The following is a 24,681-nucleotide window of genomic DNA, read 5'->3' on the forward strand; positions in this document are numbered from 1 at the left end:
TGTCCCTCCCAGCTCCTCCTGAAGGCATAACAATATATTTTCATATGGCACTGACTTCAATAAACAATTAAAATGCTCACAAAGATATACGTTTTCTACTTGTCATAGCGATGGCTGATGGATACTTTCAAATAGCTATTGGAGTCATACAATTCAAATTCAAATAACGTGCAGTTAATCTCTGATATGTGTCAAAGCAACAATCAGCTAATGTTATGTGATTCCAAGATGTGTCCTCATGTCGGCTCTTGTTCCAAGGCCATGCTGCGCTTTGTCAGTCGTTCTGACAGCTGACTATTAGGTGCCTGAATTGCAGTCACTGTACCATTTGGAGACCGCACATGTTTTTAAGCATAGGCGTCATATGATTAGAATATCCTTAATTTTTATCTCGCTCCCTAATCTTGTTTGAAATTGTCATACAGTCCAATAGTGATGATTCATATAGGTCTATGAACGCTACACCATTCAAAGAAGGTCACTATTTTCCGATGCCTTAGCATTCCATATTTTTACTACCTTTTCCTGTGTCTAAGATATTATTTTGACAAAGGGTCTCCTGCAAAAGGAGTTATTACCATTCCAAGATGGCCGCAACTCATTCTTGTGCTTCAGTTTCTTGGTTTTGTCTGCACATCGCTTGCACCGCTCTGTGTCATGCCAGTCCCCTCCTAACTACTCTGCTGTACAACACGGCTAAAGGGCATCGGCAAAGCCAATAGCTCTTGCGTAGGTGAAACCTATTGGCTTATCCAATGCTTGCCTTCTGTTTGCAATGGTTTTAATCAAGCAGCGACATAGTAATAATCTTTAGAAAACACAATTGATTAAAACACAGTGAAGCAACAAGAAGAAATACATATACACAGCAATGGAATGAATGAGTGAATGAATACATCTATTTGTTTCAGTTAATTAAAACGTTTACGAAAGATATAAAAAGAAAGTGATAAAAAGGATAATAAAAAACAGAAGTCAAAATTGACAAGTTCTAATTTTCCACATTTAAGTTCTAGTGCCTAGTAATTAAAGCGGCAGTTAACTTAGCAGACACAAAGCCGATAACACAAGGACTACTGGATGATTAAAGCATGAGTATCTCTAAAGTGACTGAGAGCATGAACAATGTACGCAGTTTCAGCAGTTTGAAAAGGGTTCTTTTGTGCTCACCTCAATAGCAGAATATTATCTCTCATTTCAGAGTCACTAACACATGCAATAAAATTGGTAACTAGTTAATAATTTCGTCATTGATTGATGGTTTCATTTGCACTTTCGATATCCACAAACATCCTGAGTCTTGATTAAAGCTGTTATGCTGAAAAGGGATTTGTCATTAAGTTACTTGACTGACTGATGAATGTATTTCAAACAGCAGGCTGACAATATTTAGAAATTTCCCAGATTGATAGGCCACAACTGCATCTTTCCAAGTTCTCAAATTTAGCTGCAAGAAAACTGATCGCACCCAGTACCTTCTAAGACACATTAGAGGGGTGCAGATACAAATTATATGTAAACAATCAAGCAAAGACCGCATCAGCAGACATAGGTTGAGGGTTAAAGACATCAGTTGACAAAACAACCAAGCCATCGAGGAAGACAAAAGAGACAATGCAACTGAAGAAAAGGCATCTGAGCTCCTACTTAACTGTTTCATCCAAGAAATTGATTTTGATTGCAAGTGGAATAGCATTTCAAACCTTGGTACCAGTCCTTGAGAGGGCTTTTGCGTTTTTCTTGAAGATTGTTTTTTTTTTTTTTTTTTTAAAGAAGGATGCACGTCCTCGAGGGAACAAGGAGCTCCCTGAGAAGGTAGGACAGCAGGATGGTGTTTGGAATGTTACGTATTATACACAAAAGCATAAATATATTACTCGTTTGAGCGTGGCTAGGGCCGGTATAATGCAGCCCGGCCTTTTGATTTCTTAGACCGCAGCTGCCATGTTTTAGAATTTGGGGCTTGCAGGTACACAAACCCGGAGTAACAGTCAAGCCTTTTCTATAGTTTAACCTGTTTATGTCCAAACCAGACCACTTTTTAAATCCAATTTCTTGACAACTACTGAAAGGATTTACTCCAAGTGCTACAGAGACTTTCTTGAGTAACGAATCACTTTTATGCTAAATATGGTGTAATTCGATTCGGCCATTTTTCTGTTATCAAGGAAAAAGAAGAATCTTATAGGCATTTCAAAGGAGAATTTCACGTTGTCACCGTCCTTCCCCATTCACCATTTTTTAAGTACAAGTTTGACTGAGCTGCACAAAATCAGAAAGCGAATGTGGAAATTGTGTGTACATTTGTCAAACAGTACCAAATTTATTAAGAAAACAAAATGCTTTTTCAATGGAAACTTTGACCTAACCATAACTATAACTACACAGGCACCATCACAGCATTGTCTTATGTATCTACGAATACTGATTTGCATATAACCTTAGTCCCGATTGCAGAATCGGGAAGAAAAATGGCAAATATTTAGCATGTTCAGCTCCATCTCAGTAGTTTCAACTTTGTGCTCATTTATCAATGGAGGCAGATAAAAGGGGGAGAGTCAAGGTGTCCATTTTTTAATATTTGTGACACAGTTTGTAAGGAAATGCCTCCTTGGCATGGTTGCCCCCTGACTTTTTGCCTTTGCTGATGCTATGTTTACAATTGAAAGTGTGCTGAGGCCTGCTAACCAGGCCCCAGCACCAGTGTTCTTTCCCTAACCTGTACTTTTGTATCCACAATTGGCAGACCCTGGCATCCAGATAAGTCCCTTGTAACTGGTACTTCTAGTACCAAGGGCCCTGATGCCAAGGAAGGCCTCTAAGGGCTGCAGCATGTCTTATGCCACCCTGGAGACCTCTCACTCAGCACAGACACACTGCTTGCCAGCTTGTGTGTGCTAGTGAGGAAAAAACGAGTAAGTCGACATGGCACTCCCCTCAGGGTGCCATGCCAGCCTCTCACAGCCTATGCAGTATAGGTAAGGCACCCCTCTAGCAGGCCTTACAGCCCTAAGGCAGGGTGCACTATACCATAGGTGAGGGTACCAGTGCATGAGCATGGTACCCCTACAGTGTCTAAACAAAACCTTAGACATTGTAAGTGCAGGGTAGCCATAAGAGTATATGGTCTGGGAGTCTGTCAAACACGAACTCCACAGCACCATAATGGCTACACTGAAAACTGGGAAGTTTGGTATCAAACTTCTCAGCACAATAAATGCACACTGATGCCAGTGTACCTTTTATTGTAAAATACACCACAGAGGGCACCTTAGAGGTGCCCCCTGAAACTTAACCGACTGTCTGTGTAGGCTGACTAGTTCCAGCAGCCTGCCACACTAGAGACATGTTGCTGGCCCCATGAGGAGAGTGCCTTTGTCACTCTGAGGCCAGTAACAAAGCCTGCACTGGGTGGAGATGCTAACACCTCCCCCAGGCAGGAGCTGTAACACCTGGCGGTGAGCCTCAAAGGCTCACCCCTTTGTCACAGCCCAGCAGGGCACTCCAGCTTAGTGGAGTTGCCCGCCCCCTCCGGCCACGGCCCCCACTTTTGGCGGCAAGGCTGGAGGGAACAAAGAAAGCAACAAGGAGGAGTCACTGGCCAGTCAGGACAGCCCCTAAGGTGTCCTGAGCTGAGGTGACTCTGACTTTAAGAAATCCTCCATCTTGCAGATGGAGGATTCCCCCAATAGGGTTAGGATTGTGACCCCCTCCCCTTGGGAGGAGGCACAAAGAGGGTGTACCCACCCTCAGGGCTAGTAGCCATTGGCTACTAACCCCCCAGACCTAAACACGCCCTTAAATTTAGTATTTAAGGGCTAACCTGAACCCTAGAAAATTAGATTCCTGCAACTACAAGAAGAAGGACTGCCTAGCTGAAAACCCCTGCAGAGGAAGACCAGAAGACGACAACTGCCTTGGCTCCAGAAACTCACCGGCCTGTCTCCTGCCTTCCAAAGATCCTGCTCCAGCGACGCCTTCCAAAGGGACCAGCGACCTCGACATCCTCTGAGGACTGCCCCTGCTTCGAAAAGACAAGAAACTCCCGAGGACAGCGGACCTGCTCCAAGAAAGGCTGCAACTTTGTTTCCAGCAGCCTTGAAAGAACTCTGCAAGCTCCCCGCAAGAAGCGTGAGACTTGCAACACTGCACCCGGCGACCCCGACTCGGCTGGTGGAGATCCAACACCTCAGGAGGGACCCCAGGACTACTCTGATACTGTGAGTACCAAAACCTGTCCCCTCTGAGCCCCCACAGCGCCGCCTGCAGAGGGAATCCCGAGGCTTCCCCTGACCGCGACTCTTTGAATCCTAAGTCCCGACACCTGGGAGAGACCCTGCACCCGCAGCCCCCAGGACCTGAAGGACCGGACTTTCACTGGAAAAGTGACCCCCAGGAGTCCCTCTCCCTTGCCCAAGTGGAGGTTTCCCCGAGGAACCCCCCCCTTGCCTGCCTGCAGCGCTGAAGAGATCCCGAGACCTCTCATAGACTAACATTGCGAACCCGACGCCTGTTTCTACACTGCACCCGGCCGCCCCCGCGCTGCTGAGGGTGAAATTTCTGTGTGGACTTGTGTCCCCCCCGGTGCCCTACAAAACCCCCCTGGTCTGCCCTCCGAAGACGCGGGTACTTACCTGCAAGCAGACCGGAACCGGGGCACCCCCTTCTCTCCATTCTAGCCTATGTGTTTTGGGCACCACTTTGAACTCTGCACCTGACCGGCCCTGAGCTGCTGGTGTGGTGACTTTGGGGTTGCTCTGAACCCCCAACGGTGGGCTACCTTGGACCAAGAACTGAACCCTGTAAGTGTCTTACTTACCTGGTAAAACTAACCAAAACTTACCTCCCCTAGGAACTGTGAAAATTGCACTAAGTGTCCACTTTTAAAACAGCTATTTGTCAATAACTTGAAAAGTATACATGCAATTTTTATGATTTAAAGTTCCTAAAGTACTTACCTGCAATACCTTTCAAATGAGATATTACATGTAGAATTTGAACCTGTGGTTCTTAAAATAAACTAAGAAAAGATATTTTTCTATACAAAAACCTATTGGCTGGAATTGTCTCTGAGTGTGTGTACCTCATTTATTGTCTATGTGTATGTGCAACAAATGCTTAACACTACTCCTTGGATAAGCCTACTGCTCGACCACACTACCACAAAATAGAGCATTAGTATTATCTCTTTTTACCACTATTTTACCTCTAAGGGGAACCCTTGGACTCTGTGCATGCTATTCCTTACTTTGAAATAGCACATACAGAGCCAACTTCCTACATTGGTGGATCAGCGGTGGGGTACAAGACTTTGCATTTGCTGGACTACTCAGCCAATACCTGATCACACGACAAATTCCAAAATTGTCATTAGAAATTCATTTTTGCAATTTGAAATTTTTCTAAATTCTTAAAAGTCCTGCTAGGGCCTTGTGTGTTAAGTCCCTGTTTAGCATTGTCTTTTAGAGTTTAAAAGTTTGTTAAAAGTTTGAAATTAGATTCTAGAAACAGTTTTAGATTCTTTAAAAAGTCTTCCAACTTTTAGCAAAATAATGTCTGATACAGAGATGAATGTGGTGGAACTCGACACCACACCTTACCTCCATCTTAAGATGAGGGAGCTAAGGTCTCTCTGTAATATCAAAAAAATAACCATTGGCTCCAGACCTACCAAAATTCAGCTCCAGGAGCTGTTGGCAGAGTTAGAAAAAGCCAACCGCTCTGATGATGACATCACAGAGGAAGAAATTAGTGACTTGGAGGCCAATGTCCCTCCTCCAGTCCTAAATAGGGAGAACAGGACCCCTCAAGTCCTGTCTCCAACTGTGTTAGTCAGAAATAGTGAGTCCCTCACAGGAGGGTCCCACATTTCTGAAATCACTGAGGATGCTCTCAGTGAAGATGACCTCCTGTTAGCCAGGATGGCCAAAAGATTGGCTTTAGAGAGACAGCTCCTAGCCATAGAAAGGGAAAGACAAGAGATGGGCCTAGGACCCATCAACGGTGGCAGCAATATAAATAGGGTCAGAGATTCTCCTGACATGTTAAAAATCCCCAAAGGGATTGTGACAAAATTTGAAGATGGTGATGACATCACCAAGTGGTTCACAGCTTTTGAGAGGGCTTGTGTAACCAGAAAAGTGAACAGATCTCACTGGGGTGCTCTCCTTTGGGAAATGTTCACTGGAAAGTGTAGGGATAGACTCCTCACACTCTCTGGAAAAGATGCAGAATCTTATGACCTCATGAAGGGTACCCTGATTGAGGGCTTTGGATTCTCCACTGAGGAGTACAGGATTAGGTTCAGGGGGGCTCAAAAATCCTCGAGCCAGACCTGGGTTGACTTTGTTGACTACTCAGTGAAAACACTAGATGGTTGGATTCAAGTCAGTGGTGTAAGTAATTATGATGGGCTGTACAATTTATTTGTGAAAGAACACCTATTGAGTAATTGTTTCAATGATAAACTGCATCAGCATCTGGTAGACCTAGGACCAATTTCTCCCCAAGAATTGGGAAAGAAGGCGGACCATTGGGTCAAGACAAGGGTGTCCAAGACTTCAACAGGGGGTGACCAAAAGAAAGGGGTCACAAAGACTCCCCAGGGGAAGGGTGATGAGACAACCAAAACTAAAAATAGTAAAGAGTCTTCTACAGGCCCCCAAAAACCTGCACAGGAGGGTGGGCCCAGAGCCTCTTCACAAAACAATGGGTACAAGGGTAAAAACTTTGATCCCAAAAAGGCCTGGTGTCATAGCTGTAAACAGCATGGACACCAAACTGGAGACAAGGCCTGTCCCAAGAAAGGTTCCACCCCAAACTCCCATCCAGGTAACACTGGTATGGCTAGTCTCCAAGTGGGATCAACAGTGTGCCCAGAGCAAATCAGGGTCCACACTGAAGCTACTCTAGTTTCTGAGGGTGGGGTGGATTTAGCCACACTAGCTGTCTGGCCGCCTAACATGCAAAAATACAGACAGCAACTCTTAATTAATGGGACTAGAATAGAGGGCCTGAGGGATACAGGTGCCAGTGTCACCATGGTGACAGAGAAACTGGTTTCCCCTGGCCAATACCTGACTGGAAAAACTTATACAGTCACCAATGCTGACAATCAAACTAAAGCACATCCCATGGCAATGGTAACTTTAGAATGGGGAGGGGTCAATGGCCTGAAACAGGTGGTGGTCTCCTCAAACATCCCAGTAGACTGTCTGCTTGGAAATGACCTGGAGTCCTCAGCATGGGCTGAGGTAGAACTAAAAACCCATGCAGCAATGCTGGGTATCCCTGAACTGGTGTGTGTGAAAACAAGAGCACAGTGCAAGGCACAGGGTGAACAAGTAGAGCTGGAGTCTGGAAGAATGGCCCAGCCTACCAAGAGAACAGGAAAGTCAGTTGGGAAACCAACTGCAACACAGCAAAAGAAAGGGAACCTCTCTTCTCAGGAAGAAGTTCTGCCCTCTGAGGGAACTGAGCCTTTGGAGCTTGAACCTTATCAGGTTGAGCTCTTAGGCCCAGGGGGACCCTCAAGGGAGGAGCTGTGTAAGGGACAAGAAACCTGTCCCTCTCTTGAAGGCCTTAGGCAGCAAGCTGCTGAAGAGTCCAAAGGCAAGAAAAATGGAACACATAGGGTCTATTGGGAAGATGGACTCCTGTACACTGAGGCCAGAGACCCCAAACCTGGTGCCACTAGGAGAGTGGTAGTGCCTCAGCTGTTCAGAGAGTTCATCCTAACATTGGCCCATGACATTCCCCTTGCTGGACATTTGGGACAAACCAAGACGTGGGAGAGGTTAGTCAACCACTTCTACTGGCCCAATATGTCCAACATGGTTAAGGAGTTTTACCTCTCCTGCCCCACCTGTCAAGCCAGTGGTAAGACAGGTGGGCACCCAAAGGCCCCCCTCATTCCACTTCCAGTGGTGGGGGTCCCCTTTGAAAGAGTGGGTGTGGACATAGTTGGTCCACTGGAACCTCCCACAGCCTCAGGAAATATGTATATCCTGGTAGTAGTGGATCATGCTACCAGGTATCCTGAAGCTATTCCCCTTAGGTCGACTACTGCCCCTGCAGTAGCCAAGGCCCTCATTGGTATCTTTACCAGAGTGGGTTTCCCTAAGGAGGTGGTGTCTGACAGAGGTACCAACTTCATGTCAGCATACCTAAAGCACAAGTGGAATGAGTGTGGAGTGACTTATAAATTCACTACACCATACCATCCACAAACTAATGGCTTGGTTGAGAGATTCAACAAGACATTAAAAGGCATGATCATGGGGCTCCCAGAAAAACTCAAAAGGAGATGGGATGTCCTCTTACCATGTCTGCTTTTCGCTTACAGAGAGGTGCCACAGAAGGGAGTAGGATTCTCACCCTTTGAACTTCTGTTTGGTCATCCTGTAAGGGGACCACTTGCCCTTGTTAAAGAAGGCTGGGAGAGACCTCTCCATGAGCCTAAACAGGACATAGTGGACTATGTACTTGGCCTTCGCTCTAGAATGGCAGAGTACATGGAAAAGGCAACCAAAAACCTTGAGGCCAGCCAACAGCTCCAGAAGTTTTGGTATGACCAAAAGGCTGCACTGGTTGAGTTCCAACCAGGGCAGAAATTCTGGGTTCTGGCGCCTGTGGCTCCCAGAGCACTCCAGGACAAATGGAGTGGCCCTTACCCAGTACTAGAAAGGAAGAGTCAGGTCACCTACCTGGTGGACCTGGGCACAAGCAGGAGCCCCAAGAGGGTGATCCATGTGAACCGCCTTAAGCTCTTCCATGACAGGGCTGATGTGAATCTGTTGATGGTAACAGATGAGGATCAGGAGGCAGAGAGTGAACCTCTCCCTGATCTTCTGTCATCAGACCCAAAAGATGGCACAGTAGATGGAGTGATCTACTCAGACACCCTCTCTGGCCAACAGCAAGCTGATTGTAGGAGAGTCCTACAACAGTTTCCTGAACTCTTCTCCTTAACCCCTGGTCAGACACACCTGTGTACCCATGATGTGGACACAGGAGACAGCATGCCTGTCAAAAACAAAATCTTTAGACAGTCTGACCATGTTAAGGAAAGCATCAAGGTGGAAGTCCACAAGATGCTGGAATTGGGAGTAATTGAGCGCTCTGACAGCCCCTGGGCTAGCCCAGTGGTCTTAGTCCCCAAACCTCACACCAAAGATGGAAAGAAAGAGATGAGGTTTTGTGTGGACTACAGGGGGCTCAATTCTGTCACCAAGACAGATGCTCATCCAATTCCTAGAGCTGATGAGCTCATAGATAAATTAGGTGCTGCCAGATTCTTAAGTACCTTTGACTTGACAGCAGGGTACTGGCAAATAAAAATGGCACCTGGAGCAAAAGAGAAAACAGCATTCTCCACACCTGATGGGCATTATCAGTTTACTGTTATGCCCTTTGGTTTAAAGAATGCCCCTGCCACCTTCCAAAGGTTGGTGAATCAAGTCCTTGCTGGCTTGGAGTCCTTTAGCACAGCTTATCTTGATGATATTGCTGTCTTTAGCTCCACCTGGCAGGATCACCTGGTCCACCTGAAGAAGGTTTTGAAGGCTCTGCAATCTGCAGGCCTCTCTATCAAGGCATCCAAATGCCAGATAGGGCAGGGAACTGTGGTTTACTTGGGCCACCTTGTAGGTGGAGGCCAAGTTCAGCCACTCCAACCCAAGATCCAGACTATTCTGGACTGGGTAGCTCCAAAAACCCAGACTCAAGTCAGGGCATTCCTTGGCTTGACTGGGTACTACAGGAGGTTTGTGAAAGGATATGGATCCATTGTGACAGCCCTCACTGAACTCACCTCCAAGAAAATGCCCAAGAAAGTGAACTGGACTGTGGAATGCCAACAGGCCTTTGACACCCTGAAACAAGCAATGTGCTCAGCACCAGTTCTAAAAGCTCCAGATTATTCTAAGCAGTTCATTGTGCAGACTGATGCCTCTGAACATGGGATAGGGGCAGTTTTGTCCCAAACAAATGACGATGGCCTTGACCAGCCTGTTGCTTTCATTAGCAGGAGGTTACTCCCCAGGGAGCAGCGTTGGAGTGCCATTGAGAGGGAGGCCTTTGCTGTGGTTTGGTCCCTGAAGAAGCTGAGACCATACCTCTTTGGGACTCACTTCCTAGTTCAAACTGACCACAGACCTCTCAAATGGCTGATGCAAATGAAAGGTGAAAATCCTAAACTGTTGAGGTTGTCCATCTCCCTACAGGGAATGGACTTTATAGTGGAACACAGACCTGGGACTGCCCATGCCAATGCAGATGGCCTTTCCAGGTTCTTCCACTTAGAAAATGAAGACTCTCTTGGGAAAGGTTAGTCTCATCCTCTTTCGTTTGGGGGGGGGGGTTGTGTAAGGAAATGCCTCCTTGGCATGGTTGCCCCCTGACTTTTTGCCTTTGCTGATGCTATGTTTACAATTGAAAGTGTGCTGAGGCCTGCTAACCAGGCCCCAGCACCAGTGTTCTTTCCCTAACCTGTACTTTTGTATCCACAATTGGCAGACCCTGGCATCCAGATAAGTCCCTTGTAACTGGTACTTCTAGTACCAAGGGCCCTGATGCCAAGGAAGGTCTCTAAGGGCTGCAGCATGTCTTATGCCACCCTGGAGACCTCTCACTCAGCACAGACACACTGCTTGCCAGCTTGTGTGTGCTAGTGAGGACAAAACGAGTAAGTTGACATGGCACTCCCCTCAGGGTGCCAAGCCAGCCTCTCACTGCCTATGCAGTATAGGTAAGGCACCCCTCTAGCAGGCCTTACAGCCCTAAGGCAGGGTGCACTATACCATAGGTGAGGGTACCAGTGCATGAGCATGGTACCCCTACAGTGTCTAAACAAAACCTTAGACATTGTAAGTGCAGGGTAGCCAAAAGAGTATATGGTCTGGGAGTCTGTCAAACACGAACTCCACAGCACCATAATGGCTACACTGAAAACTGGGAAGTTTGGTATCAAACTTCTCAGCACAATAAATGCACACTGATGCCAGTGTACCTTTTATTGTAAAATACACCACAGAGGGCACCTTAGAGGTGCCCCCTGAAACTTAACCGACTGTCTGTGTAGGCTGACTAGTTCCAGCAGCCTGCCACACTAGAGACATGTTGCTGGCCCCATGAGGAGAGTGCCTTTGTCACTCTGAGGCCAGTAACAAAGCCTGCACTGGGTGGAGATGCTAACACCTCCCCCAGGCAGGAGCTGTAACACCTGGCGGTGAGCCTCAAAGGCTCACCCCTTTGTCACAGCCCAGCAGGGCACTCCAGCTTAGTGGAGTTGCCCGCCCCCTCCGGCCACGGCCCCCACTTTTGGCGGCAAGGCTGGAGGGAACAAAGAAAGCAACAAGGAGGAGTCACTGGCCAGTCAGGACAGCCCCTAAGGTGTCCTGAGCTGAGGTGACTCTGACTTTTAGAAATCCTCCATCTTGCAGATGGAGGATTCCCCCAATAGGGTTAGGATTGTGACCCCCTCCCCTTGGGAGGAGGCACAAAGAGGGTGTACCCACCCTCAGGGCTAGTAGCCATTGGCTACTAACCCCCCAGACCTAAACACGCCCTTAAATTTAGTATTTAAGGGCTAACCTGAACCCTAGAAAATTAGATTCCTGCAACTACAAGAAGAAGGACTGCCTAGCTGAAAACCCCTGCAGAGGAAGACCAGAAGACGACAACTGCCTTGGCTCCAGAAACTCACCGGCCTGTCTCCTGCCTTCCAAAGATCCTGCTCCAGCGACGCCTTCCAAAGGGACCAGCGACCTCGACATCCTCTGAGGACTGCCCCTGCTTCGAAAAGACAAGAAACTCCCGAGGACAGCGGACCTGCTCCAAGAAAGGCTGCAACTTTGTTTCCAGCAGCCTTGAAAGAACTCTGCAAGCTCCCCGCAAGAAGCGTGAGACTTGCAACACTGCACCCGGCGACCCCGACTCGGCTGGTGGAGATCCAACACCTCAGGAGGGACCCCAGGACTACTCTGATACTGTGAGTACCAAAACCTGTCCCCCCTGAGCCCCCACAGCGCCGCCTGCAGAGGGAATCCCGAGGCTTCCCCTGACCGCGACTCTTTGAATCCTAAGTCCCGACACCTGGGAGAGACCCTGCACCCGCAGCCCCCAGGACCTGAAGGACCGGACTTTCACTGGAGAAGTGACCCCCAGGAGTCCCTCTCCCTTGCCCAAGTGGAGGTTTCCCCGAGGAACCCCCCCCTTGCCTGCCTGCAGCGCTGAAGAGATCCCGAGACCTCTCATAGACTAACATTGCGAACCCGACGCCTGTTTCTACACTGCACCCGGCCGCCCCCGCGCTGCTGAGGGTGAAATTTCTGTGTGGACTTGTGTCCCCCCCGGTGCCCTACAAAACCCCCCTGGTCTGCCCTCCGAAGACGCGGGTACTTACCTGCAAGCAGACCGGAACCGGGGCACCCCCTTCTCTCCATTCTAGCCTATGTGTTTTGGGCACCACTTTGAACTCTGCACCTGACCGGCCCTGAGCTGCTGGTGTGGTGACTTTGGGGTTGCTCTGAACCCCCAACGGTGGGCTACCTTGGACCAAGAACTGAACCCTGTAAGTGTCTTACTTACCTGGTAAAACTAACCAAAACTTACCTCCCCTAGGAACTGTGAAAATTGCACTAAGTGTCCACTTTTAAAACAGCTATTTGTCAATAACTTGAAAAGTATACATGCAATTTTTATGATTTAAAGTTCCTAAAGTACTTACCTGCAATACCTTTCAAATGAGATATTACATGTAGAATTTGAACCTGTGGTTCTTAAAATAAACTAAGAAAATATATTTTTCTATACAAAAACCTATTGGCTGGAATTGTCTCTGAGTGTGTGTACCTCATTTATTGTCTATGTGTATGTGCAACAAATGCTTAACACTACTCCTTGGATAAGCCTACTGCTCGACCACACTACCACAAAATAGAGCATTAGTATTATCTCTTTTTACCACTATTTTACCTCTAAGGGGAACCCTTGGACTCTGTGCATGCTATTCCTTACTTTGAAATAGCACATACAGAGCCAACTTCCTACACAGTTTCACAAATTCATATGAAATTTGCCAAACCTTTAGCATACAGTTTTTCTGTTGGTAGTTCAAGTGTTATGCAGACCAATGAAGGTAGAGACAATTTAAAAGGGAACAGGTAAAAAAACTTGAAATATTAATAAATTTGGTGCATTATATGCATGACATTTGCCAGAGCCTATCACGATTAGCTGAGCCTCAATATATTGAGGTTTGTGCAAAACCATCAACAAGGGGCGGTGTTGAAGTGCTCATTTGCAAATAACTTAATAATGCTACTTAATGAACCAGTTGATATTTGAAAGGCTTTTCACAAGTTAAACCAGGTATTTGAAGGTCAGGTTTTAGACACATCTGACAAAGGTGGCAAACTTAAAGGGGTGGAGGGCTAAAAAATATTAGCAGGAACCTGCACAAACGTTAATACACCCTTACTATACTTAGCTTACTCTTGGTATATTGATTAGCATGCAAATTCATCATGAGAGGGAACATTTACGGGTGTGGGCTGATAAGGTTTCCCATTTTCTAATAATTTTAACATAAGTTAATTAATCGGAATGGTACTTGAAAGGATGCAAGCAAGTGAAACCCTGTGCTGGGATCTCAGATTTCACCAAGATCTGACAAAGGGGAACAGAGGTAAAGAGATGGGTGAAAGTAGCGTTTGCAGCAGGGTTGGCCAGTCCCCCTGGGGTACCAGTGGGATTGAAGGCCATACACAGTGGGTGTTGTTCAGATCCTCTAGGATGCCTTTGGGGTTGATGGCTGTGCACACTGGCATTTGGCACTCGGGCCAGCCTAAGACCAGGACTTTCACACAATCTGCAGCAGACTGCCAACACTAGCTGCACATGGCTTTCAGCTGTGAGCTATTAACTTTGGAAGTGGCTGACTACTCGTGGGAAGTTAATCCCAGCACAGGAATCTTATGTCTTAAGCAGATCCATTAAGGATTTTTTTTCTGCAGCGAAAAGAGCAATGATTCATATGGGACTTAAAAAGAGGAAGGCTACGTCTCAACTACCCCTTCCAGTGTCCCCCCCCGCTCCCCCTGACAGAGCTGCATGATACTAAGAACATCAAGAGAAGGCTTAACATGGTAAGTGTCTGCCTAGTGTTCTACTTACATGGCAAGTTTCGTGTAAGTCTGTCAAGCTATTTTTTTCCTGTACAGAGAACCAAATAATCCTATTGCAGTTAAAATGGGAAATGTCCCTTTTGGACCACCCCACTTTTTATTTGACTCCCACTGGATTGACCTTCAAGACATTTGCCACCAGGAACGCAGGGTGGATGCACTTTTTGTATGGAAAGTTTAGTGCAAAGTAAGTAAGTAAACAAAACATGTTTCAATGAAACCTCTGACCTCTACCTAACTACGTAGGCAAAAACATACATACACACACACTCGCTGAAAAAAGACAAAGGTTACAGGGACTTTAAAGTTAGGTTCACTTTTTTACCATACAAAACCATAGAAATATGGCAGTTGGAGTAATCCTTATACTTATGTTAAGAAACTATAACCCGTGGCCTAAAGTTACTTAGCAGGAAACAGAACGGGGCTCTAGCAGGATAGACTGAAGCTATCCATTATTGTCCTTCAATAACATCACTTGTTATTGAGTAAACCAAAACCAATGGATTGTGACTGCCACCTTCTCAATATGAAAAAACATTTTATATCTCTCAGGGCATACATAATTAAGCAGAGTGCGGTCAGTCTCCTTATGGGACGGCTTCTGAATTGTTAATAAGCACAATTGTATAATATGGTTCCATAAAGAAGAATGTGTTAATCAGGAAAACAAATACACAAACAATTTCAAGAGTGTTCTACTTCAAAATGAGGTGGAACGCTGACTGGGGTCTCCTGTCGCTGGTCAGGATGTCGGGACTAGGCATTACTACCGGACCAGTTTGCCCAGTCCCGAAAAGCATAGCACTCAGGATCTCATCAGCGACCTGAGCTTTTCCTTTTTCTGCAGTCACAATGAGGTTTTGCTTCACGGTTTTGCCACGTGACTATGTGCTTTTCAGTGTACCCCGGTAATATTTCGCCTGTTCAAACTACTCTATTTATTAGATAAAACACTGGGTTTTGGTACATACCCTTACAACAGTCCTGAAGAGGCTAGAATTTGCAAGGCTGAAAACAAGTTGACTTTCCTTTATATCCCAGGCGGCGCCATAAAAAGACCTAACTGTCCTGCAAATCCATACTGGCCCCCCTGACCTGCTCCCTGCCACAGCTGGTCACCCAAAGTAAGCATACCCAAACAACTTTACAAAACATTTTGCAATGTTTCTATAGTTTCCACTAACTGTGGTAGTTACTGATGCTCGTTTGCATTTTGACTGAAAAACAGTGCTTAAAAAAAGATAAAGACGTCTCAGGAAACCTGTGGTGGATTTTGTTCATTTCTTTACTAAAAATTCATAAAAACAGGATCTATTTTTTATAAATTGGTGTCCGATTTCTTTTGTGTGACTTTATTTTGTTGTTCTGTTATTTCTAAATGCTTTACATGTGTTCCTTTGTTTAAGCCTAATTGCTCAAATCCGTAGCTACCCAGGGTTGAGCTAAAGGTTTTAAAATTAGCCTGACTAGAGCCAAGACGGTATTGTGAGTGTACTACACAGCGAGGTCTTACAATTGCACCATTAATACAACACTTTCCTAACAGTGATAAAACATTTCATTGGGGTTTGTTGTAGTCTTTGTGCGTGCTGATAAGGGAAATGAATGTAAATTCAACCTTTATCGGATGGGTAAAAGGAATATCAATAACTGCAATCTTATGCTCTTATCAATGGACTGAAATCTTCACCAAGAGACACCCAATACAGTTCTTGTCTCTTGCACTTTATGTTATATATATATATATATATATATATGTGTGTGTGTTTTTGTGGCTTCTCCCAAAGCGTTTTGCCCTGACAAGGCCTTCACATGCGTTACCAATAAGAAAGGCTCTGTTGGGCCGAAATGCGTTGAGGGAGGCCACAAAAATATAACAAGCTTTTTTTTTTAAACAAAAATTCGCCGGATCAGCTGCAACAATTTTTCTCGCACCACTAGTGCAGAGGTGCTGAACTATGTCCCCAAGTCCAGTTTTAAAACAAACCTTTGTAAGAATTTCCATGCAAGACTTGGGTGAACCTCCCAGTATTGTTGCTGCTGCTTTTTATCTTCACAAAGCCAACAAAGTCACCAAAGACTGTGTTCATTTTACAAGTTCATAAACAATCATGCCTTTTGTTTATAACTTTAACAAATAAATTTAGAAATATATATGTGCCCTAAAGGCCAGAGCCAACGGCTTTGCATCTGGGAAACCAGATTAAAGTCCCAGTGTTTGCTCTGGGCAGATCACCTGAATTCCACTGCTTAAAATAAAATTGATCTGACCTTGTGTAATGAAATCCTCTGCGCAGGTAAAGCACATCAAAGCCTTTGGGCAGTGTCTGTACTACATAAAAATAAACTGCAATATATATAAAGTTCCAAAATACACTATTCAGTCTGGTTTTGATACAAAAATGGATATGAGGCTTTATCCCATACTCTGCTGTAAGAGTTTTTCAAATTTGATCAAGACCAAGATTTTTCAGAAGTCTTATGATTTTAGTGAATAGATCCCACAGCCCAGCGCTTCACTTTTAAAGTGTTCCAACTCCAGTGCAGTTCACCATTTGCCACTTTTATGGCAGGTCAATAACTTGGCCACAGTCCTATAAAGACATATCGAAAGTCGTGGTCAAGGTATTGACCTTTACAAATAATTGCTGTTAGAGAAGAAAGCAAACCATTGGAAAGAGTATGTTATTTAGGTAATTCACATCATTTTGAATGCATGTGTACTATTAATTGAAAAAACAAAAAAATGCCTCCATCTCATGTTCATTAAAGCTAGGTGGATCGAGAAAGTGTGTCGTTCTAAGAACTGCGTTGTGGTGCTAAAACGTTTATAAAGCACTGGTGTAGACAATTCCTTCACTGTAAATTATTGGCATCCTCCTCTATAACTAACTACTATCAACTGTGTAGCCTCTGCAGTACACTTTTGAGCAACGCAGCCAACTACATGATTGTATTAACATGATAAAAAGGACCATCCTATGTAATTTATTTTATTTGTTTTACTTTCAACCACTTTATGGCCCTAATTTCTTTTTTTTTTTGTTTAGCAAATTAGACGAGGCCACCTCCAGTGTTATTTGAGGTCACAAGCAGCCACATAAGGCATATCGGTTTTGGTAGCCCACTTTACTAAGAGGAGATCTCTGCCTTTTTCAACAGACAGGTTTACTATTGGGACGGCTAAGCGAAGAGAATGATCGCATTCTCCAAAGCCATTTTTGTACTCCATCTAGTTTTGACATCTCTTATGCACCTAGCTGTCGTCAAATGCTATTTAGATATCATACTTTTTTGTAAATTAAATTAAATTTACACTGATCGTTATTTTCTTATCTCTGCTGTTAAGAGATATTTTAAGCTATCTCCAGTTCAGACTAGCAGTATTTACTGAGGATACCTCAGACTTCCTAGAAGTTTTCACTGACTCATTTTGTAACCCTTGGAGCGCAGTTGAATCACAGCGTGGAGGTGATCATTTTTTTCCCCACTGATCCCATCTTTTAGTCATCTGAAGTAGCGAGGCAAGAGTTATCAGTCTCAAATGTTCAGGTTTTCACATTTGTACAAATATAATACTATTTCACTAAACACCCTATGATCGAGGATACCTTACATTAATTGTCAACTGTTACTTTAATTCGTAAAAGATACATCACCAAGTTTAACAGAATGTTCTAACTGGTTAATTAAGAAAAAGAAAGATGACAGATTTAAACAGGCAAAACATTGACATATGGGTTATCCCCAATGACGAATGTATGGGACTTTTAACTTCTTCATGATGTTTGTGAATCTTACACCACAACAATACTGCAAATTTGTTATTCTTATGTCACGCCTACCTGAGGGGTAAATTGGAACAAATCGGAATGCTCAGAATGCACCAGGTGTGCAACACTGTTGGCAGAGAGCACTTGAGCAAGGAGGCCTTCTCTACAGGAATAGTGTTTAGCCATTATTTCATTTTCAACAAATGTGGTCAACCGATTATTATCCTGTATGCTGTCGTGACTGCTAGAAAGCTGATAACCAGAGATAAAAAAATAAGCATTCACTTTTAAGATAAGGAAGAGGGATTTTAATGAAGGCAAATTATTAGGCCACCCAATAGTAACTGAAAAGGGGCGCCTTCAGTCAGGATATGTGCTGAACCACATTCCTTTTTTTTTTTTAACTTGTTTATTTATGCATAAGATAAACACATACAACTGTGTACTACATTATTACATAGTGCTTTCAGGAGGGGGGGGGGGGAATCAGACCAATCGCACCTTTTATGTTCATAACATTTTGAAGAGTTCAGATCCAGGTCCACTTAACTGCTCTGACTGGGTGCGCATGGGGTGAGAAGTCATCCGTGTTGTTAGATTGGGGAACCCAACCAACATGACTTCCACAGCGGCCCGACAGAGCGGAGCCCACCCCTTCAGAGACAATGCAGTACACTATAACATATTAACCAACAACCAACAACAGTACACTGTAAGCATAGTAAACATCGACAGACCAGCGGACAGTGCTACAAATGATCGTCATTCATCTGGTGCAACAGGCATGGTCGGGGTGGGGGGAGGAGGGGGGGGAGAGAAGCTACAGCAGCATCCCAGAGTGACACAGTAGCCAGGTCAAGGGAGCGAGGGCGGAGCCACCCACGGCAACCCCCCCTCAAGTAGCAAGACCGGAAGCATGCCCTCCTGGGCCCACCAAGACACACATTCGTGCCGCGGGAATCCCCGGGTCCAGCACCCCAAGGCTCAACCACAACCAGGGCTCAATGGGCAGATGCATCAGTCAAAGGACTCTCACCCTCGCTCTCCAGCACATCAGTTAGCTCATTAGTTATGGCACACCAGAGTTCCAAATCTCAGTCAGCATACTCATCTAATCGAACCCTCCGCAAACAGCATTCTTCTGCAGTAGCCGATTCAACTAAATCACTTAAGCAAGTAACATGCAGCAGGGGTGCAGGCTGGCCCAACGAATCGCAATGCGCCTTTTCGCCAATAAAAGCCTCAGCTGTGCAAATCTATATGCCATTTTTCTACCCTTTTTGGGGATCGAGATCAGGCCCAGCAGGCAGTGCTTCATTGCCACCTGCACTCTTACAGCCGTAACCTCCCTTAGCGTCTTCACCACTTGGTGCTAATAAGGTTGGACAGAACCACAGACCCATGCCATGTGATCAAATTTAGCCGACTGCTCTCCACAATGGTTACAACTATCAGTCCTTGAAGGAAATATCCTATTTAACCGTTGAGGTGTCAGGTTTGCTCTATGTAAGTAAATAAAGTGCGTTAACTTAAACCTAGCGTTGCTGGTCGCATCCCGCACCAAAGAAGGGTCCTATTCCATTCCCCATCTGTGAGCACCACATTGGCCTCTAATCCCCTGAAGGTCAGTCAGTCTATCATCCTTGAGAGCTTTGTAAGTTCAGGATAGCAGGCCCCGATCACCTACTAAACCACATTCTTAATTGTATTTAAGGTTTCTCAACCCTAATAATACTATATTACTATCCTTTTATTATCACAGTACATGCTATCCTTAATGTGTATAGTATCATTTTTTGAATGAAACAAGTGTGTTTTTCATGAATAAAGGATTTTTTTTTTTTTTAATGCGAGAGACAAAGCTTCTTCCATTATGCGGGTTCTGAATTGTTCAGCACATGCTTCATTTTCTCAAGGTTTGTGCACAATTTGAAATTTCTCCTCCTTGCCCTGGAGAGACAGTGTTGCACTGAACCTGGAAGCATGTTATGCTCTATGGTACCTAATATTCAGCGCCCAACATTGAAATAATGAGACCAATACATAAAGCTACAGGCATCACATGGTGCGTTAATTTCACCACTTGTGAGCAGTAATGAGGATCAATTTCTATCAATCACAAAAGACTAAAAACTGCCATGGTGGATTATTTTAAATGAAACATATCTGGGATTTCAGTATATAGTGATAAGTGGTGTTTTTATGTTCTAATATGTTGTCCTCTTGTGTGATTTTAAGGCTGTACTTTGTAAGCCATAAAAAGTGACTAAGGTTGATTTAATAACATAATACATGCAAGTTGAAGTTAACAAAAGCTGTCCATTGATCTATGCATGACAAAAATACATCAGGCATATGTGAGAGTCTAGACAAACCGCATCGGAATGTGTGAGGAAAGAGAAGAGGAAGGCTACAATGGTTCTAATATCAAGTGGACAGGTGGTGAATGCTGAGAATATAAAAAGTAGGATTTGGAGTTACTGTGAACAGACATGGGTTGTGCAGCGTGGTGCTGCTACTATCGGGTGAATGAAAATCCTGAAAGAAAATCCAGTGCATGGATTTATTATTATCCTTTCTAAATTTCAATACAGGACTTCCTTCTTGGACTGTCAGACTTGCTAACAACAAATCGTGATCATGTCACACACTTCAGTAAAGGGAGCAAGGGCCTTTTCTATTTCTGCTTTAGAACTCCCTTCCTTGGAACACAGATAGGGACTTTGCTTTCAGGAAACAGCCGTAAAGATGAAAGGAAAACATTATTTTGAGTTCCATAGGGACTATGAACATCCCAATAAAAGTGTGGTAATATGTATGTCTTTACTAAAATCATATCATGTGGAGGAGTAAGAAATTAGCTTACCTAATCATAAAACAGCCATGTAGCACCTCCAAACAAATAATAAACGTATGTTTTCCTCTTACCCATTCACTTCTCACTCACACTGCTCATATCCAGTCATGAGAAAATCATACAGTATCCTCTTTTTCAATCACACTAATCATCACTCTTTCGGCCACAGGACAAGCAGTCACACATTATTCTGATCAAAACACAGAATATGCACCTACACATTCTTATCATCCAATCACAGGAGGGTCTCATATCGTTTTTATCCTATATCAGAATGGAAGCATTTTTAAGCTTTTTTATCCACTCACATGAAGTGGAGCTACTCATTTGCTAATGTAATCAGCGAAGAGGGCTCATTCACAGGTTGTCCTATTGAGTACTGGGTCCCATTCTATACTTGTCCAATTAATAAAAGTTTCAGCAATTCATGAATTTGTCCAATCAGAATACTACAAGACTACATTATAGAACTACACGAGGCTCACTCATACAACCTGTGATGGACTGCATTAAGAAAGTTGTGGAAGGAGGCTAAAATGAAACGCACACTTATAGTTCCTCTTTCCATATCACAGAACACAGTGGCAAGTCAATATTTAGTGTGGATATATTAAAAAAAAAACGAATGCACACTCACCTGTCCATTTCACTGCTAGTAGGCCGGGCTACCTTGATTCCAGATGGCCCCAGTGCATAACTCTCCTGACTCCCAGACCCATGGCCTGTGGTATCAATCACCATAGCTGTCACCTCCTCAGCACTGCTCCCATCTTCCCCAGATGGCTGGTTTTCCACTCCAAGCCACTCCTCCATGTTCTCACTCTTGATTCTCATCCCATCAACTACTTGAACATCGTCCTCACTCCGTCCACTGCGATCAGCTGCCCCCGTCTCAACATACCACTGTCCTACTCGGTTAATGCGCAGGATTGGCTCACGACTCTCTGCGTCTGAACTCTGTTCAATTATTTGGGGGCTGGTGGACTCCTCAGGGGGGCTCAGCTCCCGGATGTCCAGCACTGTGCTCACCTGACCATGCCGACTACCACGTGGGGTGCTGTGGCGTGGGCTCAAGCTCTGGCTCACTCGATGAGAATCAGGCAGTCGCTCTGCAGATTTTGGGTGACTAGGTTCCTGCTCCGAGTCCTCAGTGCTAATTTTGAAGTGGATGCCCTCCAGAATCTGCGTGCATTTATCAATAACATGTTGCATCTGCAGGAAACTGGCAGCAGTCAAATAACTGATGATGTCCGCCAGCTGCAGACAGATCCGCCCCGTGTAACAGAAGGAGAGGAGACGTTCAAACACAGTGGGGTTCTTGATGACAGAGAGAGAGACTGCGCTCATCTCGTTTAATGACATGTGGTCACGAAAGTAAGGTGAGCTGGCCGCTAGCACCACCTTGTGTGCACGGAAGGATTGACCCTGCACATTCACCACGATATCACACAGTCGTCCCTGCATGCGCAGTTGATTCAAGTGGCTCAGAACCGAATTGCTGAATTCGGGAATCTCCAGCTGAATGTTCCCATTTTTCTCCATGGCGACTCCAGTTTCAGGCTCGGAACCCTAAGTGAATATGAGCAAAAGAGAGACATTTTAAGCAAACGTCATCCAAGACTTTTGAGCTACTCGTGGAATAACAGCTAAACAGTTCTTAGTGTAGGATGCAGTTCGAAGGGGCTATAAAAACAAAATGATAGCAGGGTTAGAGTTAATATAGTTAAATGGCTCAAGGTTATGTAAGGTGGTTGATGGCTTTTAATAACAACGCCTCGCTTCGCAGACTCTGACAGACTGCCTCTAAGGCTCACCTGAGACCTGGCAACTTGTAGTTTCCCATTCTCATTCTGCCATATTCTCACAGAGAATTGGCATTCATCTTTACTTTGAGATAATAATTCTACATGCCCAGAAAACCACACCTCTCAGTAAAGACTTGAATCAAGATAGTTGGAAAACTAGCTGCAACCTGAAGCACACACAGAACAAGGAACAAATGATATGACAACTCACTTTGTTTTGTTTACAGCAACTACGTTTTTCTAAACGCTGACTTATCACCTACTTGCCTTTTGCGCCCTGCTGCTCCCTCTCACATATCAGCTCCATGTATTCAACCGCTTGGGCCAGGTTTTCCTTCATCACACTGCCTAGAGAAGCCCATTTTGCAATGTTGTTTAAATCCTCATTCATGACTTTGTCATCTTTTGTCTGGAACGCAAAAGCATAAAACTTATCAACCTCATACCTTGTGTCTCTGAAAACCACTTGTCACAATTTTAACCAAACTCTATTACCTGTCATTGTCGCCTCATCCTTACTTTTTGCCTGCAAGAAATCCAGCATATGACAAAAGGGTTCTATTTTGCAGGCACATCTCCTTCAATAACTATTTTTTTTTTAAGCGCTTCATGCCCTGAGGCGTCCAATTGCTCAATAGCAATTCTGGAAGAAGCGAAAATCTTCAATATTCATCTAATCTTTCAAACCGAAATATCTATCTGCTGGCCTGATTAAGTGGAAGCCACTTCCCATAGGCTTTCTTAGGATGCAGCACAAAGCAGACCTACATGCAGCAGCAGAGCTAATATCGTACATCTAAAAAAACAGGATTCATAATACCAGTATTAGCTTTCATGTTTTTATTTATTTTAAATATGTCTAGAGCACATGGTTACCTGCTGGGGTGCTCTGGCACTGAAGGCATCAAACTAGGTTGGAAAAAGCAGGGTTTCTGCAGTTTTTAAGAAGAAAGTGGGATTACAGATGTATAAAAAATGTAAGGCACTTGATATTTATATCCAATGGCATACACAAAGTGATAGCTGAGTGGTGGGTGGCCAAGGAAGTGTGGCAAGATAGCTAGAAATGGGTAATTGGTGAGTAAGTTTCAAGAGTAGGTGGACAGAAATTGCACCTGGTACATTAAAAACGTTACTTTCCGTTTCAGTCCACAGACCCATACAACGAATGCCCCTAGTACGAACCGCACATTGGGCCATGTGGGAAGCAAGTAGGAAAGCAGGGCTTCTGCAACTGCCTCTAATCCACAACCAGCAGATAATCTTTTACTTTTCTTGACAAGAGACAAAGCTGTTAAAGAAATACTGTTGGCCAAAAACCCAAAGTGCCTAGATGACTGTTTTAAGAAAGGTCAATTTATTACTCTTGAAAAATGTATTGTCAGAATGCAGTTCACTATTTCACACTTTTCTGTACTACCGACCAAATGCATCAGCCAAGTCTGCATTCTCATCCTACAGGAACTAATCTCTCACCTTTGTCCCGTTGCAAAGCATGATTACATCAAACTTGAAATACTCAGTGGCCACGCTGTAGTTTATGTTTACTGAGAACTGTGCCGGCAATACATCCAGACCCAGAGCATTTGAGCCAAGTCTTTACCTTTCCAACGGATGATGACACATGGCTCCACTGCTGCAGATAGACTCATTTCCATTAACAAGAGATACAAGCTTATACATTATAAATTCCTAAATCATTTCCATTACACTCCAAGGAAGCTGACTAGAATAGATCCTGATATTGCCCCCTGGTCCTGCCATTGCTCAGATCCAGTAACGAAATGTATTCATCTACTTAGTATTGCCCTAGTATTCAAGAGTCCTGGAAATCAATCTTTGGGGCTCTTAACAGAACTACCGGCCAAACAGAAATGCCAGACCAATAGTCTGGCTTCAGATCAGGGATTGGCACATAGTTAGTTATCACATAAGAACTGAGTAGCTGCCTTGTTGCTTCTGATTTATTAGCTGCATTTGACGCTGTCCACCACACGCTACTACATAGGCTTCACTATCTCCGAGTCCATGAAAATGCTCTAAAATGGATTTCTTAA

At 44.5% G+C, this 24,681-nt stretch overlaps 1 protein-coding gene across 5 annotated transcripts in view; it reads right to left on the reverse strand.

Annotated features, from left to right (window-relative positions):
• The window catches only part of ZBTB37 (zinc finger and BTB domain containing 37), an 89,406-nt gene that overhangs the window by 57,268 nt on the left and 7,457 nt on the right, over nucleotides 1-24,681 (reverse strand). For 3 of the 5 annotated variants that reach the window (XM_069231578.1, XM_069231580.1, XM_069231581.1), the window contains exons 2-3: nucleotides 22,892-23,033; nucleotides 21,457-22,388 (exon numbers count right to left, since the gene is read on the reverse strand). In XM_069231578.1, the coding sequence (XP_069087679.1) occupies nucleotides 21,457-22,361 (905 nt within the window). In that variant the 5' untranslated portion in view covers nucleotides 22,362-22,388; nucleotides 22,892-23,033. Of the gene's footprint in view, nucleotides 1-21,456; nucleotides 22,389-22,887; nucleotides 23,034-24,681 lie in introns of all 5 variants that reach the window. The other 2 variants (XM_069231579.1, XM_069231582.1) reach the window with 2 other exon arrangements.

Source organism: Pleurodeles waltl, chromosome 4_2, assembly GCF_031143425.1.
Source record: "Pleurodeles waltl isolate 20211129_DDA chromosome 4_2, aPleWal1.hap1.20221129, whole genome shotgun sequence".
Lineage (NCBI taxonomy): Eukaryota > Metazoa > Chordata > Amphibia > Caudata > Salamandridae > Pleurodeles > Pleurodeles waltl.